Source organism: Cebidichthys violaceus, unplaced genomic scaffold (genome assembly GCF_023349555.1).
Source record: "Cebidichthys violaceus isolate CVI_PGR_0920_01 unplaced genomic scaffold, fCebVio1.0.p SCAF_77, whole genome shotgun sequence".
NCBI classification, from domain to species: domain Eukaryota; kingdom Metazoa; phylum Chordata; class Actinopteri; order Perciformes; family Stichaeidae; genus Cebidichthys; species Cebidichthys violaceus.
In genome coordinates, this window is record NW_027176961.1 from 538,134 (window position 1) to 558,022 (window position 19,889).

General features: G+C 43.1%; 2 protein-coding genes across 2 annotated transcripts; one reads left to right on the plus strand and one right to left on the minus strand.

Moving 5' to 3' along the window:
- The first annotated feature begins 1,943 nt into the window (after positions 1-1,943).
- LOC137892219 (dehydrogenase/reductase SDR family member 13-like) lies at positions 1,944-9,299 on the plus strand. The gene is made up of 6 exons (XM_068737208.1): positions 1,944-2,178; positions 4,940-5,058; positions 5,814-5,937; positions 6,999-7,171; positions 7,493-7,646; positions 8,396-9,299. Exons 1-6 carry the CDS (start codon positions 2,052-2,054, stop codon positions 8,653-8,655), a joined length of 957 nt encoding a protein of 318 aa, XP_068593309.1. The 5' UTR covers positions 1,944-2,051; the 3' UTR covers positions 8,656-9,299.
- Positions 9,300-9,666: 367 nt separating this feature from the next.
- LOC137892218 (immunoglobulin superfamily member 10-like) lies at positions 9,667-17,238 on the minus strand. The gene is made up of 8 exons (XM_068737207.1): positions 16,552-17,238; positions 15,614-15,707; positions 14,741-15,073; positions 12,923-13,258; positions 11,828-11,920; positions 11,410-11,739; positions 10,996-11,319; positions 9,667-10,684 (listed from the first exon to the last, which is right to left on the minus strand). Exons 2-8 carry the CDS (start codon positions 15,648-15,650, stop codon positions 10,662-10,664), a joined length of 1,476 nt encoding a protein of 491 aa, XP_068593308.1. The 5' UTR covers positions 15,651-15,707; positions 16,552-17,238; the 3' UTR covers positions 9,667-10,661.
- Between the last annotated feature and the right edge of the window lie 2,651 nt (positions 17,239-19,889).

A 19,889-nucleotide genomic window follows, 5' to 3' on the forward strand; every position in this document is an offset into this window, starting at 1 on the left:
CACCTGCTACAGCCTCCACCTGCTACAGCCTCCACCCAGGTCAGCAGACAGCAGCTTTACTGTGGACGATCAGATCCACTAGAACAAGTATAAAATACACTTTACAACTCAAATAGTGTTGAGATACACAATACAAATGTCATTTCATCATACATATCATTGATTGTTTCATCATTTTGATGTTATATTATTTTAATGATTATGACCATCTCACTTATTATCTCATCATTTAGATTTAGTTTTTATTTCCACTTAGAATGTCATCATTTTAAGTTGGAAATAAAAAAGTCTCATAATTTGGACTTTTTCTAAAGAAGACTTTGTCTCAGTGGTCATTTAGATTTTTTAACTTGAAGTATTTTTATTGATAATTTTCTGACATTATTGGTCTTCCACATGTTAAATCAAATATTAAGTTACTATGTCATTTAAACGTAACATTTCATCATTGTGACTGAAGTTTCTCTTCATTTTGATTTAACAATAAGTATTAATTTCATTCATTATTTTTACCTGACACTGATGGACTTCCATATCCATAAATCACGACGTATCGTTAGTTATGATGTAAGATTTAAACAACTGTCTCATCGTTGTGACTGACTTACTTTAACGTTGTACTCAAGATGAGTGTTTTTATTGTTTTTATTGTGTTTATTGTGTTTCTTCTGTCAGAACGATCTTCCAGAAGTGAGTCGATGAACCGTTTTTCTTTCTTCTTCTCGATCAGGGTTCATAAAGACGGAGATCTGTCTCTCCACGGGTTTCTGGTGGAGGCTGCTCTTCCTCTTAGTCTTGGACGCCGAGTCCGGAGCTCAGACCACGCTCCACTGTGCCCTTGAGCCGGGCATCGAACACCTCAGCGGCCACTACTTCTCCTACTGCGCGGCGAAGACCGACATCGAGGCGAAGGCGAGAGACGCCGCCGCCGCCAAGAAGCTGCGGGAGCTCAGCGAGAGATTCTGCAGCTCGTCCGGAAACCAAAAGCCTGAAATCTTTTACACATATCATAAATAATGAAGTGATGACGAGAGACGCTTCCTCACATGTGTGGCCCTTTAACCAAGACATACAAAGAGCCTGACTGCACCTGAACGCATCACCAGTAATAAACACACATGATGATCATCACCACAGTAAAGTCTCTTTATTTATTATCTTCTACTAATATTTTAATTCAACATGATTTCACATTTATTAAACAACAAGAGACATATGCAGCACATATATCATTTATGTATTTATATTATGTTATTATACATATACTCAGATATTAAACATAAACACATACACACATATATATATATATATATATATATATATATATATATATATATATATATATATATATATATATATACACACACACACATACACACATTTGAGACATGATTTTAATATGTTAATAGTTTGTGTTGTCTCTATTCATGACATCATGACATCATCAATGAGGCATTACGTCACCTTTCACTTTGTTTCAACTGAAGAAGTAATGAAACATGTTCAAATAAAAGACATTAATCTGTGTTGACTCAACAGGAAGTAGATCTCATGTCAACAACACAAAACTAACTTCATGGAAAAAAACGGAATTCGATTTAAATAAAAGTTAAAATAGATCTTGTGTCTGTTTCAGTGATTTATTGTTGTATCTTCGTTATTATTATTATTATTATTATTATAACATTCTAACTTTTAATAAGTGCTGAACAAAGAACGCTATTAAATCATTATTATTATTCAAATTGAATTTTATTTTATTGATTATTTGTTCTCCTTTTCCTTCATTTATAAAGAGGTTTTATTTTGAAGGTTCCAACAGGAAGTCCTTTACCTGGGTGATCAGTGGGTGAAAGATCAAACTGCAGCGGGAGTTTCAGTCGAACGACGATGAGGACCGAGAGCAGAACCGGTCGAACCGGACCGAGCCAAGCCTCTCCCGGTCCCGCTTCAGACAGGTAGAACCGGTCCGACAGGTGAGTCCCCACCAGGTGTATAAAAGTCAGTCTGCGGTTCTCAGGTGGGTCTCAGACCGCCGCTGCTCCTCCGCCATGTTCCACCTGCTGCTGCTGGCCGCCGTGCTGCTGGGAGGATACGTGTACCTCATGAGGACCCTCTTCAAGAGCTCCAAATGTAAAGGGAACGCGGCCATGACCGGCAAGACCGTCATCATCACAGGTGAGTCAGGGGGCGGGGCTAATCCTGCTGCAGGACAGGTGAGCGGAGGTGGTCTGAGATGATGCAACTTCTAAATGGATAAAAGAAACTTTAAATGTTCGGCAAGTTTTAAAGAAACTTTAAAAGTTATTAATAGTTACATTTTAATTATTACGTAAAATAATAAATAAACATGCATCAATGAGCATATATATATATATATATATACACATACAGTTGTGGTCAAAAGTTTACATACACTTGTAAAGAACATAATGTCATGGCTCTCTTGAGTTTCCAGTTATTTCTACAACTCTGATTTTTCTCTGATAGAGTGATTGGAACAGATACTTCTTTGTCACAAAAAACATTCATGAAGTTTGGTTCTTTCATGACTTTATTATGGGTTAACAGAAAAAGTGATCAAATCTGCTGGGTCAAAGATATACATACAGCAGTGCTAATATTTGGTTACATGTCCCTTGGCCATTTTCACTTCAGTTAGGCTCTTTTGGTAGCCATCCACAAGCTTCTGGCAAGCTTCTCGTTGAATCTTTGACCACTCCTCTTGACAGAATTGGTGCAGTTCAGTTAGATTTGATGGCTTTCTGACATGGACTTGTTTCTTCAGCATTGTCCACATGTTCTCAATGGGATTTAAGTCAGGACTTTGGGAAGGCCATTCTAAAACCCTAATTCTAGCCTGATTTAGCCATTCCATTACCACTTTTGATGTGTGTTTGGGGTCATTGTCCTGTTGGAACACCCAACTGCGCCCAAGACCCAACCTTCGAGCTGATGATTTTAGGTTATCTTGAAGAATTTGAAGGTCATCCTCCTCCTTCATTATCCCATTTACTCTCTGTAAAGCACCAGTTCCATTGGCAGCAAAACAGCCCCACAGCATAATACTACCACCACCGTGCTTGACGGTAGGCATGGTGTTCTTGGGGTTAAAGGCCTCACCTTTTCTCCTCCAAACATATTGCTGGGCATTGTGGCCAAACAGCTTGATTTTTGTTTCGTCTGACCACAGAACTTTCCTCCAGAAGGTCTTATCTTTGTCCACGTGATCAGCAGCAAACTTCAGTCGAGCCTTAAGGTGCCGCTTTTGGAGCGAGGGCTTCCTTCTTGCACGGCAGCCTCTCAGTCCATGGAGATGCAAAACACGCTTGACTGTGGACACTGACACCTGTGTTCCAGCAGCTTCTAATTCTTGGCAGATCTGCTTTTTGGTGGTTCTCGGTTGACTCTTCACCCTCCTGACCAATTTTCTCTCAGCAGCAGATGATAGCTTGCGTTTTCTTCCAGATCGTGGCAGTGACAAAACAGTGCCATGCACTTTATACTTACAAACAATTGTTTGCACTGTTGCTCTTGGGACCTGCAGCTGGTTTGAAATGGCTCCAAGTGACTTTCCTGACTTGTTAAAGTCAATGATTCGCTTTTTCAGATCCATGCTGAGCTCCTTTGACTTTCCCATTGTAGCGTTTGTGGGCGTTTGTATCCAATGAGCCCTATTTAAATGGCCTCAGAGAAGTCACCAGCTGTAGTCACTCATAATCACTCACAAGAAGTTAAGAGGCCATGCTATGAAGCTCATTTCATTGACACAACTTTCTAAGTCACCAAAATTGCTAATTCATGTTGCTGTATGTATATTTTTGACCCAGCAGATTTTGTCACTTTTTCTGTTAACCCATAATAAAGTCATGAAAGAACCAAACTTCATGAATGTTTTTTGTGACAAAGAAGTATCTGTTCCAATCACTCTATCAGAGAAAAATCAGAGTTGTAGAAATAACTGGAAACTCAAGAGAGCCATGACATTATGTTCTTTACAAGTGTATGTAAACTTTTGACCACAACTGTGTATATATATATATATATATATATATATATATATATATATATATATATACTACGAGACATTTAAAGACTTTCATTATTTCTGTATCATTCTTTAAATGATAATTAATAAACATAAATAAGAGATAATGAGCTAGTTTACTTGATAACAACAATCATTAGTTAACGTTTAATGATCATATTCTTTCCTCTTTATACGTTTCTCTCTGAACTGTATTAATGCATTGTTATGTTTATACGTTTACTCCAAACATTACAAATAATAAAGAAGTAAATGATAGTATAAATAGTATTTATTTTGTATTTGCACCTTGTTGTTGTTGTTGTGTGGGATATTTTATATTTGCTCTCTCCCTCTTTATATTGCAGCGATTTAACATGAGCTGTTAGCATGCTAACGCGAGCTGTTAGCTGTCAGTAAACAGAGTCCGGCTGAGGCTGATTGAATGTGTTCTAGTTCTGCAGGTTTTGGGGTCATAAACCAAAGTATTGGTACTCATTAACATGTTAAACTGATGTAAGTCAGTAGGATTCATCCTCTGGGGAACATGATTGGTAGAACCAAATTTGGTGACAATCCATCAGGTAGAAGTTGAGATATTTCAAGGATTTAAGGATCATTTATTGTCGTTATTCAACACAACAAACGCATGACAAACACAAAAACAGTCGTACATTCATGTTTCTGAGACATCAGACAGCCAGGGTGCATGCTGGGTAGCTGGTTTAGCTTAGCATCCATCTTGGCTGTCCTTCCTCTCCTCCCTGGGGCAGTTTGGTGGTATTTGGTCTGGCCGGTTGGTCGGCTGCTCTTAATCCCCACGCTTCAAAGAGGCTGTGAGGAAGTCACTAATCAGCAGGGCTTATCCTCTGGGAGCACGAATGTGACAGTTTGTGTTTTGTCCTGCTGCAGGAGGGAACACCGGCATCGGTAAAGCCACGGCTCTGCACCTCGCCAGGAAGGGAGCCAGAGTGATCCTGGCCTGCCGAAACCGGGACAAGGCCGAGCTCGCCATCGCGGATATACAACAGGTAGGAAACAGAAGAAGAAGACGACGACGCTTCATTCTGCCTTCAATAAATCACTCTGACTGTCCTGCAACATGTGGCTACTTGTTCAGGAGCGGTGACGGATCACTCAGGGCTTCAGAGAGTTGAAGTGCAAGTTAAAGCATAATCTTTGAAAGAAGCCGACGGCATTCAATTCATTTTAATTTAAGCTTGAGCTTAAGTTTACTGGCAGGAAGGGAACTTCCATTTCAAATGTAAAAACTCAAAGAAGTTAGAGTGAAACTTAGTCAGCCTTTCAGTAATCACACCATCATTTGAAGAATTAGCAGTGAAAGCAGTTGAAGTGTAACGAGCCGTTCGCACAAGCTATTCATTGTGAACGGGACCTGGTGTTAACAAGAACATGAACCCAAGTGTACTGACAGGAGATGAACCTTCAGTCGAAATGTAAGCGATGAAAGGAGTTGAAGCGAACGAGTCGACTCAGCTGAAATGTGTGAAAGCAGCTGAAGTGTTACTTAAAGAACGAAGTTCAGCTATAAGCAACAAGCTGGAGTTTACTGCGAGGAGTCGAGGTAGAAGTTGTGGCTAAAGTGAAAGGAGTTGAAGCGTTAGTTGTAGGACAATCTGTTTTAGAATTCACAACCTTTTTACAGTGTATTTAACATTATGAATATCTCACTCTTTTCTTAACAGCCTGTGGTCTCATTATAGTAAATACCCGACATCGTCACCTGATGATGATGATGATGATGATGATGATGATCTCGTTCCAGGAAACAGGAAGTACTGACGTCCTCTTCATCCAGTTGGACCTCGCCAGTCTGAAGTCGGTCCGCTGCTTCACTGAGAGGTTCCTGAAAACTGAGTCCAGGTTGGATCTGCTCATCAACAACGCTGGTAAACAAACACAAATACACAAACACAAAGAAAAACACAAACAAAGACGCTGTAACAGAAAGACAAAATATTGATCGTATTTAAAAGTGTATATTTTATATATATATATATATATATATATATATATATATATAAATAAATATAATAGTGAAATATGGTTTATTTTTCAGCATTATGAGTAATAATACATAAGTAATGTTGTCAATGCAGGACTCTTGCTTGTCGACTGTTTCACGGTACGTTTGCTTAAAGGGACAGTGTGTAGAATGTGGTGCCATCTAGTGGTGACGTTTTTATCGTCACTGCCTCGTTGGACGGTTTGATCCGAGTTTCTCGAGCCAGCTGGCTCTGCGATGGATGGACTTCATTAGCATAAAGTTGAGGTTGGGTCATGAATATGCTAATGTGGACACGGCGAATGGTCAGTGAACGCGTCGTACGTTGTTGAAGCGTCACCAGCGTGAAGAGGACTACGGTGCGTTCAGGTACCGCAACGACGTGAACGTTTTCCTCTAGAGTTACTGCTTGGTTTGTCCGTTCTGGGCTTCCGTAGGAACATGTCAAAAACCAAACGCAGTGTAAACTCTCTTTGTTGTTTAGTGAACGCGTTGATGAATCAGAAGCTGTAGATCACGACGTTCAGGAGACACGACGGAGCGGAGACGTGTCGTCAGCAGACATCTTTAACGCGCGACAGTCGGCTCAGACTCAGGTATCGGACCTGTCGCTGTGCAGCAGCAGCGAGGAGGAATGCAGCCATCATCAATCATCACTGCTTTCACTGCAGTTTAACGAAACACGAAGTTCACTGAACAAAGACCTGTTGTCTGTGGAGGGTTCAGGGGGAGGAGCCACAGCATTTAAACGATTGTTGTGATTGATATGAATCAAGTGATTCTTTTCTTTGTTTATTTACCACATTTACTAATATTATTAGTCGTAGTATTGTCTATCAAACAAATTGTATTTAACATTTTGTCATCATGTTGAGACGTCTGATTGGTCGGAGACTTCATCTTAAAGGGACACGCACAGATTAGTAAGCTCTGTCTGTCCTGCAGGTCTGGTGGCCGACGGGCGGACGGAGGACGGATTCGGCATCGAGTTCGGGGTGAACCACCTGGGTCACTTCCTGCTGACGTACCTGCTGACGGAGCGTCTGAAGGAGGCGGGGGGGGGACGCGTGGTCACCGTGTCCTCCATGGCGTACCGCTGGGGACACGTCGACCCGGAGGTGAGTCCGTGAGACGCTTTCCGGTGTTCATCAGTTTAACCGTATTAACTGATGAGCATGGTTTTTGGTGATGTCGGCGTTTAGAGCTTCTTTGTGTCTCGCCTGCTCTGATGTCGTACCTCGTGACTGAACAGATTGTAGGACCGTCACGTGACGCGACGTCGAGCCGGTTTCTCTGAGCTTCGGGTTCTTTGTGTTCTTTGTGTTCTTTGTGTTTCCTCCATGAAGACATTCCTCCTCTGCAGCTCCAGGCTTCACCGTGATGACGTCACTCAGGTGATCCTGTGTTAACTGAACTTCTTCTTCTTGTGTTGTGTTCAGGCTCTGGCGGTGAACAGACACCTGGGCACCGGCCGCTACAGCTGGCAGTTCTTCCACGCGTACTGCAACAGCAAACTGTGCAACATGCTATTCACCCACGAGCTCGCCAAGAGGCTGAAGGGCTCCAACGTCACCTGCTACAGCGTCCACCCAGGTAACCAGAACTCACTACAGAGTCCACCCAGGTAACCAGAACTCACTACAGAGTCCACCCAGGTAACCAGAACTCACTACAGAGTCCACCCAGGTAACCAGAACTCACTACAGAGTCCACTCAGGTAACCAGAACTCACTACAGAGTCCACCCAGGTAACCAGAACTCACTACAGAGTCCACTCAGGTAACCAGAACTCACTACAGAGTCCACCCAGGTAACCAGAACTCACTACAGAGTCCACGAAGGTAACCAGAATCCTCCAGGACTCCTTTCTGAGAGACATCAACCCGTCCTTGTTCCTGATCTTTGCCTGTCCTTTAACTGTCTCCACACTGACAGGAAACGTTATTCCACTTCCTCCTAACGTGTAGCTGCACCAACAGGAAGTAGTTTTAAAGAAAAGTCCACAGAGTTTACATCCTAATTGAATCAGTCCAGTGATTTCTACGTTTCCCCTCAAACTGAAAATGCTCATTTAAAAACCAGTGACTTTAAACTTTAAACTAGACGAAGAAGAACCAAACACAGAGTCATAATAAGTAGAATAACTGTCAGAGAAACATGTTTACAGAAGTCTGAAACTGGTGTTTACAATAATTCCTGTGTGACGTGAACACTGAGAGGTTTTTAAAGGCAGAAGTCTGCGTTCTTTGTTCAATAACGACACTTTTTTACGACAATTGACGTGATAAGAAGCCTGAACTCCTCCAGTACCTTACCTCCAGGTGTGCCTCTCTGCCCCCCAGGTGTGGTCCGGACCCAGCTGTCCCGTAACGTCAGCCTGTGGCAGAAGGTCTTCATCGAGCCCATCGCCCGGCTGCTGTTCCTGGACCCGGAGGCCGGAGCTCAGACCACGCTGCACTGCTCCCTGCAGGAGGGAATCGAACCCCTGAGCGGACGCTACTTCTCCTGCTGCGCCGTGGAGGACGTGACCCCCCGGGGACGAGACGACAACGTGGCCCGAAGACTGTGGGATGTCAGCGAGCGTCTCTGTGGACTCTCTTAAGGTGGAATGACCACAAAAGGACTCTTTTCTTTCTCCTCCACCTTAAATGGATCTTTGAGTCCAGGAGCCATGTTTAGAAATAACTGTTGGTGTTGAAGTGTGATGTCATGTCTGTAACAACGTCATTCTATATAAAGTGGTGCAAAGCTTCACTGTGTAGCTTCTTTTAATGGCAGAAGAAGAAGAAGAAGTGTAATGTGCTGCTGCCACCTAGTGGCCGACCTGTGAACCTTCAGGAAGTGCAACACAGTGTGTTTGAGCCTCAGAGCAGCTCAGAGTCCACAAAGTGAGTCAGAGGACTGAAGACGTTGGACAGATGGACAAAAAGTCCACGCTGACTTAACTGAGTTTAAATCCAGGTTTGAACTTCTAACAGCAGCTGATCTTCATGTAGACCGATGAAGTAAATGCTGATCTCCTCACTCACTGTGAGGGTTTAGTTCTGTCCATCTGTCACACAATCCATAGCGCTGTGCCGGTAAACACTGGGAGCATGGAGACGTACACAGAAACATGAAGGCTTAAAGTTTGGAACATTCAAACTTTATGACACATTTATTCATCAAACATTGATTTTCTTTTAGTTCTTAAAGCTGTTAAAAAAACTTGACTCAGTGCTGAAATAAAGACCTTTTCATCGTTGACCTGTCTCATTTAAAAGTGTTTTCATGATCTCACAGGAAACACCTTCAAAGACACAAACCTGTCTGAAAGGTTCCAGAATGTTCCTCTGACGCAATCAACTGCTGTCATTGGTTGATAGATGCTTTATTGTTCCCAATATGACTCGTCACACAAAGGATCTCTGTCGTCTGTCTCATGGGACTACATATTATGGGATGGATCACAGAGGATTCTCTTGACCGGTTTCAGATCAAACTGTTCTATTTTTTACCGATGAGCCAAACGTGATAACAACTTCATCAATACAAGTAAAACATAAGTTTTGTGTGCAGAATGCTAAATAAACTGCTTTTCTATAGAAATGTTAACAAGTAAAAGTAGTCAGTCTACATAGACAGATTCCTTTATTTATTTATTTCCAAAGATAAACAAACACAACGATGAGGAAACGTAATGGAGAACTCAGAGGGGAGTCTTCAGTGTTGCCGGCATGCTAATGTTAGCCACCGCTAAGCATTCAGGAATCACAAGGTTCATCTATTTATTTATTTTTGCTTCTAAAGAAAACCAAATCAATATGTGGAGGATGAATTTAAGAGTCTCACAGCTCTGGAGTCTGCTGGTTCATCAGATGATTACTCTTTACTTCTGTCTTTTAATCTCCGTTTAGCTCTTTGCAGGAACCTCTTGTCACCAATATCACTGATGCTCAGTAGACGGGTACCAACGATGTTCTGGTTTTAATCTCCCGTTATAGAGCTCAATTCTCCTGGACCCTGAACATCTCATGACAGTTTGTAATGTTTGCAGTCAGGATGCTTTCTATTGCTCCTCTGGAAAAGTTAACAAGACCAGGATGTAGATGTGTGAGGACCACCAAGACCACCAAGCTACTGATCTTCATCCCCAACGTGAAGACGGAGAAAACCACCAAAAAGCTCCCCAACAAACAGGATACAAGTGCTGCATCCTAAAGCCTAAAGACCACCACAGTCATGAGGACAGAGGAAATGAACAGGAAGGACACGTGAAACATCTCAAGACAAGAACCGGACTACAATCCACAGGGACAGAGGAAAGGCCCAAAACTACCCAAAGACACTCAGAGCTGCAAAACCTGGAGAAAGAATTGAAATAAGCTGACAGGAAGCAAAAGCCCAGGTTTAAAAAGAGTGAGATGGCGTCCTCTGGTGGACTTGCGATGTTAGGAGACGCCGTCTCAAAGTCAAAGAGTCGTGACCGCCGGTCATGAAACATCCAAACCATCACGTCTCTTTCACAGAAGATGTGACAGAGATGGACAGTAAGAGGAAGGAGTTCAACAGAGGACATGAGCTGGTTCAGTGATCAGGGGTGGCGTCTGGTTCAAGCTCTGTTCTTCTTTAAAACCCGAACCATCCTCTCTCTGTGAAGAGGAGACAACAGGTGGTCACAACACATGGAATCTGTGACATTACCGGCTTCATGTTTCTGTTAAAGTGACGTCTTTTCTGTCGTTTGGACGGAGAAACGGGCTCAGTACTCTCTGATATTTAACACTTGGTCTCCAGGATCCTGTGGACACTTAAAGACCTGTATGTCCTTTTGTAGGTATAGCTACGAATGCAGGACGAGAACAGTCTAGGACAGTAGACCACAACATCAGCTGTACAGCATTGCTGTAGCAGTCTACTGATGGTAGGGATCTGACCCCTGACCTGTAACTTCAGTACTTACCTTTGACTCTGAGCAGCACTTCTCTGATCCATATGATGTCCTCGTCCCTGCGGACAGTACAGACGTATACACCAAAGTCTCTTTCAGTGAGGTTAATCAGAGTCAGGCTCAGATCTCCAGTTTGCAGCGGGTTTTCCTTCATCTTTGTGCGGCCTCTGTAAGAGTGGTTCTGGTCTTCAGGCCGGTCTCGGCCGTTCTTAAACACATGGATCATCATGTTTGTGCTCCACTCCACTGTCGCATCTCCAGGCAGCCGAGCTCTAGTTTTGAAGGGCAGCGTGACAGATTCAGCCAACTTCCAGACCTCCACCACCTCCCGGACAACTAAGAGGGAAACAGACCACAACATAATTTTGAACTCTCACAGCAGCAGCAGTGATACTGATGGTAGCAGGACCGGTGGCCTACACTGACCTTTGACTCTGAGCCGTACTACTTTCTGGGTCAGGATTTCTCTGTTCTTGTGGACGGTGCAGATGTAGGAGCCACTGTCTCTGAAGCAGGGGTTCCTCACGGACAGACTGAGATCTCTAGTTTTTAGTGGCTCCTTTTCCATCTTTGTGCGGTCGCAGTAAACCTCGTCTTGTCTGACAAGATAGTTGCCGCCGTTCCGATACTCGTGGACCTTCATGGGCTCGGGGGCACAGCGGCTCCACTCCACTGTGGCGTCCTCAGGCAGCTGGACATGGGTTTTGAAAGGAAGCTTGATAAACCACACCCCCTCTTTCACCTCCACCCTGGAGACTGGGAGGAGAACAAACCACAACTACAGCTGCACAAATACAAACTGTACTAGAGGCCCTCACAGGTCCTGTGACGACATACAACATACCTGTGATGGTGTTGTACCAAAGATATACTGCAATGACTACAACCAGCAGAACAACCAGTAGAACAACCAGTAGAACAACCAGAGGGGGCACTTCTGTGGGCGACATAATCAACAACATGAACTTCACATGATCCTGAAATAATCTTTCTAAATATTCATTACACATTTTTAACTGACGTAAAGAGAACTGGATATCATGATCAAGAATGTTGTTCTACACTGCCGTCATCGTGTTCTTTATCATCCTCTTGTATGCTGCTGCCAAAGACAAGGGCAGACTGAAACTCTACGCCTCCAGCACCCTGTGGACCCTTCAGGACCTGTCTGTACAATAATTGAACCTTCTCTGCGCAGAGAATAACATTCACAAAGACAAGTTCTGTTTCATAGTATTCTTTGTTTCAGCACCTTTAAAAGACTCACGGTTTAGCGGGTATAATAATTTCCACCACAGCTCCCAGGACCCTGTGGACCCTGTGGACTCTATGGAACCTGTGCGCCTCCAGGACCTGTATACCTCCAGGATCTTATGGACCCTCCAGGACCTTTACGCCTCCAGGACCCTGTGGACCTTCCAGGACCTGTATGCCTCCAGGACCCTGTGCACCCTCCAGGACCTGTATAACTCCAGGACCCTGTGGACCTTCCACAACCTGTATGTCTCCAGGACCCTGTGCACCCTCCAGGACCTGTATAACTCCAGGACCCTGTGGACCTTCCAGGACCTGTATGCCTCCAGTACCCTGTGTACCCTCCAGGACTTGTATGCCTCCAGGACCCTGTGCACCCTCCAGGACCTGTACGTCTCCAGGACCCTGTGGACCCTCCAGGACCTGTACGCTCCCAGGACCCTGTGGACCCTACAGGACCTGTACGCAGCTGCATGCCCTATGAACAGCTGGTACTAACAAGACAATGATACCATCAACAGGTGCCAATTTATGCCCGTTTACTTTATCATCATAAGAAATATAACTGGTCCTTTTTGGCTCCTACACACAGTATCCAGTTCTGATAACACATCCATGGCCACCCACCTCCAGCAGTGACCTCTGACCTCTGGTCTTGTATGTACAGAAGGGAATTGTTCCTTACCTATGACCTGCAGACGGACAGTTATCCGTCTCATTTCAAATTCATTTTTGTAGACAGTGCAGGTGTAGAGGCCGCTGTCAGAGAGGCGGGGTTCTTTCAGAGTGAGGCTGAAGTCTCCAGTTATCATCGCGTAATCTGACATTGATGTTCGTCTGCTGTAATGCTGGTTTTGAAAACGAGGCTCATCATAGTCCTGATACTGGTGGACGGTCGAGGGATTGGAACCGAAGCGGCTCCACACCACTTTGGTGACATCAGGGAACCAAGATACTTGGCAGGGCAGCAGGACAGACTCCACCCCCTCAAACACCGAAACCCCTGAGGAATGCTGGGAAACTGTGAGGACACACAAACAATGAGGTTGCCTCAGTTATTTATGTATTTGTTATCTATACTTATTTCTTACACATCAAAAAATACAACTTTTATAAAGTATATATGTACTAAAAGACATTCACGTATATACAGAGACACCTTTATTGACACATACTCTGCCATACATAAAAGTAAACAAATACTAGATGAATAGATACATATGTATATGCTGTAACACAACTTAAATTCATTTGAAGTTGTTTAGTTTTAAATATCACTTTAACATAAACCTTTAGGAATAGTTTAGAGATGCAGAGAGACAAAATGACAAATCAATACTAAATCTCACCCTTTCTCCCAAAAAGACCCAATATGTGGACATAAGGCTCACATAATCAACAACATGAGCTTCAGACGATCCTAAAATAATCTTTTTAAAGATTCATGACACATTTTCAACAGATTTATGAGGAGAACTGGATATCATGATCAAAAATGTTGTCCTTTGAGTCCTTCCTCACCTCCTCCATCACTATCTGGTACGCTGCTGCCACTGCCAAGGACCAGTGCAGACTGCAGAGTATCATTCGCTGTGCAGAGAAGGCTGCAATCTGCTGTGCCTCCAGGACCCTGAAGACCCTACAGGACATGTACACATTCAGGATCCTGAGGCAGGCAGGAAAGATTGTGGCAGACCCCTTACACCCTGGACACAGCTGTTTGAACCACTCCCCTCTGGCTGGAGGCTGGCGTCCATTGAGACCAAAACCTCACGCCACAACATTACATTACAGTCATTTAGCAGACGCTTTTATCCAAAGCGACTTACAATTCAGTATCTATCTACCGTAGACGCAACTACGGGAGCAATTTTGGGGTTAAGTGTCTTGCTCAAGGACACATTGACATGAGACTAGCTGGAGCTGGGGATCGAACCGCCGACCCTCTGATTGAAAGGCAGCCCTGCTCGTCACTTAGCCACGGTCACCCACAAAAGATGAAACAAAAAACGTTTCTTCCCCTCAGCAGCTGGCCTCATCAAAGCTGACTTGTGTGATAACCAACTTGGCAGTAAACCTGATCCGGATTCAGATGAACTAATAAGTAGGCTCATGGACAGCAGGTGTGACAGACTGGAGGCTGCCTTCAGTGGCGGACTCAGGCAGTCTGAGGGGGAGGGTCGAAAAAAATGAAAAAGGGCAGCAGCACACTGTAGGTTTCCTAGAGATCATTTTATCATGTTTTCTCCACTGGAAGGGCTACTCTAGAAGGTATTTTAATTGTATAATGTTTTCTCCATTTAAGGGAACCCTAGAGGGCCATTTATCATGTTTTCACCACTGGAAGGGCACCTTAGAGGGTTTTTCACCACATTTGATCTACCACAGGCTCATCTAAGAGAGCACCTATCTGTCGTTGATAAAAGGAAAGGGGGCGGTAGGGTTTGTTCCTCACCTATGACATTCAGCAGTGTATATATGTCAGAAGCGAATTGTTTCTTACCCGTGACCTGTAGATGGTCAGTTGTCCAACTCATTTTAAATCCATATCTGTAGACGGTGCAGGTGTAGAGGCCGCTGTCAGAGAGGCTGGGTTCTTTCAGAGTGAGGCTGAAGTCTCCAGTTGTCAGAGCATCAGCTGACATTGAAGTCCGTCTGATGAAATGCTGGTTTTGAAGATAAGGCTCATCTTCGTCCTGATGCTGGTGGACGGTCGAGGGATTGGAACCAATGAGGCTCCACACCACTTTAGTGACATCAGACCACGGTACCTCACAGGGCAGCAGGACAGACTCCACCCCCTCAGACACCACCACACCTGAAGCATGCTGGGAAACTGGGAGGCCAGACACACATTAATGTTGAGTTGTTTCATTTTAGACATACTTTTTACACAAACCTTCAACTTATATATGATATATAACTAAGATACAGAGAGACTAAATGAAACATCAATATTTTAACGTCACTTCTTCTCAAAGAGATTGAATATGTGAACAATATCACAATACTGAGGTGGAAGAAGTACTCTGGTCTCTTACTTCAGAAAAAGTAGTAATACTACAGTTTAGAAGTACTCTGCATTGAGAATGTTACTTAAGTAAAAGTACAAAAGTATTAGTATCAGCATATACTGAGAGTACCAGAAGTTTATTCAACATATTCAATAAATGGGTCGTATGAAACATGAATAGATGTGTCTGATTGAAACACAATGATACACTGACCACATTACAAACTCCTGTCATACAAAACTTCCTTTAGGTTGTGTTGTGTTTGAACGTCTTCATGTTGAAGAGAAGCGCTGAGCTGCTGATGAACGAGCTCAGTGACAGAGAGTCTGAGTCATGAGAGCAGAAAGAAGAAGGTTACTCACCGTGTCCGAGCACCACCAACACCACAAACGTCTTCATCTTCACCAAAGAAGAACTAAGTCTCTTCTTCTTCAGAACCACAAGTTTGTCACGTTCCTGCTCCCAATAAACAGATTCATAAAGTAAAGGTAACTTTTGTTTTAAAGTGAAGTGCCTCGAGGCAAACTGTAGGAATGTGAACCAGTTCTAGGTGGACAGGTTTATGTGTACAACACCATGACAACGACAATGACGTATTTTCAATATCTTTTTAAAGGACATAAAAGACATAAAGACACAACAGGATAGAAAGACAGGAGAACCCGGAAGACTGTGGGACGTCAGCGAGCGTCTCTGTGGACTCTCTTAAGGTGGAATGACCACAAAAGGACTCTTTTCTTTCTCCTCCACCTTAAATGGATCTTTGAGTCCAGGAGCCATGTTTAGAAATAACTGTTGGTGTTGAAGTGTGATGTCATGTCTGTAACAACGTCATTCTATATAAAGTGGTGCAAAGCTTCACTGTGTAGCTTCTTTTAATAGCAGAAGAAGAAGAAGAAGTGTAATGTGCTGCTGCCACCTAGTGGCCGACCTGTGAACCTTCAGGAAGTGCAACACAAAGTGTGTTTGAGCCTCAGAGCAGCTCAGAGTCCACAAAGTGAGTCAGAGGACTGAAGACGTTGGACAGATGGACAAAAAGTCCACGCTGACTTAACTGAGTTTAAATCCAGGTTTGAACTTCTAACAGCAGCTGATCTTCATGTAGACCGATGAAGTAAGTGCTGATCTCCTCACTGTGAGGGTTTAGTTCTGTCCATCTGTCCATCTGTCATACAAAGCTTCCCTTAGGTTGTGTTGTGTTTGAACGTCTTCATGTTGAAGAGAAGCGCTGAGCTGCTGATGAACGAGCTCAGTGACAGAGAGTCTGAGTCATGAGAGCAGAAAGAAGAAGGTTACTCACCGTGTCCGAGCACCACCAACACCACAAACGCCTTCATCTTCACCAAAGAAGAACTAAGTCTCTTCTTCTTCAGAACCACAAGTTTGTCACGTTCCTGCTCCCAATAAACAGATTCATAAAGTAAAGGTAACTTTTGTTTTAAAGTACTTTTGCAGAAATTCTATTTGTATTTCTACTTTTCCTGAAGTGAAACAGAAGACAACGTCTCCCTCTGCTGGTCCAGGAGGACTCCTCTCAGAGTCAATATGAAGACGTCTGAGCAGCTGATCCTCACACCTTCACCGCCTCGTAAAGCGTTGGGTTCAATCGGGTTAACCGGCAGATCAGAGAGCAGCTCTGTGTTCAGGTGACAGCTGAGCGCTGCTGCTGTAAAAGCCTCTCTGATGTGAACAAGACGACTCCACCGGGAATTCACCGAGATCTGTCGACTCCACGGGGAGCCGCTCAAAGACGATAAAAGAAGCTGATTGTTCTCACGTCAGCAGACACCTTCACCACAAAGTCAAGACTCAGCTGGTTTCTACTGTCACCATGAGGAGCTGAACATGTGACCGGTCCTGTTTACCATCTAGTCAGCTACAGGATCCAGTCCAGGATCCAATCCAGGATCCAGTCCATCCAATAAACGTTCAGATATTTCAGAAACTAAAGGGCTGACTGACAAACGTTACTGTCCATGGAGCCAAACTAGTCCCTGATCAGAGATAGTACTCTCTGGTGGACCCGGATGTGGGTTGGGTTCAAAGCTCTTTACGTTATTGCTCAATTTGTTTCACTGTGGTTGAACATTGACAGACAAAATCATAAATCAGATCCTGTCGCTGGAAGTCTTTCACAAATGTTTTGGACTGACGATGGCCACCAATGACATCACCTGTGTGTCGCTGAGGGAGAGAAGAATGGCGAGCATGAAGGTTTGTGGTGTGAGAGTGAACTGGACAGTACATTATTGTTGGCCTTTTCAGCTCAAAAGCTGCTGCATATAAACAGTAATCAAGCTGATGAACAACAACTCGTAAAAAGTTGGTACAAGAACACGTGACAGCTGGCGTCCATGTTTGTTTAGGAACAAGAACACGTGACAGCAGGCGGCCATGTTTGTGACGATTATTCACCTCTGAAACCACAACCAAAGATTAGAAATCTACTCGGCTTAAAAGACATTGATCTCAAGACTCATTTTGTGACATGAGTGATTTACTGACATGTTAAAACCACAACCACGCCATGCTGTGCCAAACTAGTCCGGTCCAGCAGGGATTCAGTAACCCATTACAGTCAGAGTCTCCACCCACCTGATCTGCTTAACACTCTGCAGCGCTGCAATGGAAAATCAATTGAGGGATGATGAATGGCGGCCATTAGGCTGCCGTGAAGCCGGGCTGGATTCAGTAAATAACGGGCAGCAGTAAACAAAGCGGCCGTCGAAGACGTTAGTTAGCCGGCAGCATCGTGTCAGAGCTGACGAATGATCCAGCTCAGAGAAATACCCTGAAGACTATTAATTATAGTTCCAACGTGAACTTAATGGAGAAATACAAATCCACAGCAGCACAAACGTGAGAGTCCTGGACCAGAACCAGGACATCTCCAAAAGGCTCTTCATTTATTCTTCTGTGAAGTAGACTTATACTTAACAGAAACAGAAACGATCCCGTCCGTTGAAACCTCTCCAGGACCAGTCCTGTCGTAGTGTGTTGGTAGTTTGGTAAACTGTTTAATAACGACCGGCTAGTTTCAAACTTTAGCAATGAGTAAATAGTTATCGAGAAGACATCTACAGGACGAAGCAAACAGGAAGTCAGTGTAGAGTCACAAGCTGGAAGAGAAACTAAACTGTCCATCCTCTCCATGTCAACATAGGCTTTTGATTTACTTTTGTTTATGCAAACATTAAGAAACATACGCAGTTAAGTATGTTTCATGGAGTTTTATACTGAGTGGGAATTATGTATTCGTGCCAACTGTCAAAGAGCATAAAGGTTTGTTTTCTTATTTCACTCTAATCATATCTTACATTATCCAACGTTACACCTGAAATCTAATAAATATATATATATATATATATATATATATATATATATATATATATATGTATATATATATATGTACACCACTGCACCTTTGTGTAGGACACACGTCTTCATCTTTATAAATGCAGGTTGTTGTTCAAATCATCAGAACTTTATTTTAAATTCTAGTGGAAATGAAAAAGTCTCCAAAAGACACCAAACACGTCAGAACTTTGAGTGAAATGCTTCTAAAAGCAGGTTTAGTTTTCACTTCATTCACTAAACACACAGCAGGTCTGTTTGAAGTCGACTGTGATGAACATCCAGACGGGGAAAAGTTTCTCTTTCACTTCTTTCTTCATCCTCCGAAAACTTTCATTTTGAGCTGTCAATCATTATATTTAAATTATTTATTACATTAGATTCTAATCATACTGAACATAATCTAAAGCTGTAACTATAGACAGGTCCCCCCAAGAGGAGAGTCCCCCAAAGACCGTCTATGAGACGAGTCCCCCCAAAGACCATCTACGAGTAGTCTCCCCAAAGACCATCTACAAGGAGAGTCCCCCCAAAGACCATCTACGAGGAGAGTCCCCCCAAAGACCATCTACGAGGAGAGTCCCCCCAGAGACCATCAATGAGCAGGGTCCCCCACAAAGACGTTCTATGAAAAACCACAAACCAAACACAGACTGACACACATATGAAGACAGACAGCAGTTAAAAGTTACATTTGGAGTGTATTTATTATAATAATAATAATAATAATAATAACCAGTGAAACCTTCAGTCTGATCTGAGAATCTATTGCAGAGAATAATCACAGTTATAAAAATATCTCTCGTCCAGAATCTTCAGGGGAATGAACGTGTTTCCACTGCAGAGACGTCTTCGATGTCGTTGAAGAACCATTTGAAACGTAGACGAGTTTAATTCACCGATGAGAGCCTGAATGACTCAACTCTTCTACTCTAAGAGTCTCACTGTAAACAGAGAGGATTAACGTGATGTTTATGTTATTAGAGACACTACTTTAAATTTGAAATGCATCCAAAGATATTTTACCAAAACGCAGCTTTTGCAGCGGTAGAGTTGATGAACGGGCCGGAGAAAAACATTTATTTTAGATTTCAAGTCTCAGTTCCAGTCGCGTTGTTACTGAAAACATCACGTTTGATTTGCCGTTTTTCTTAAAAGTGAAGCGTATTCCTGAAGTTCACTCTCAATATTATAACATAAATCACACATTTTTATTAACATAAAAAAAACCTTTTGTGTTTTTTAGTTATTTTGTCGGTGGCGGACATATTTTTATTGGACCCA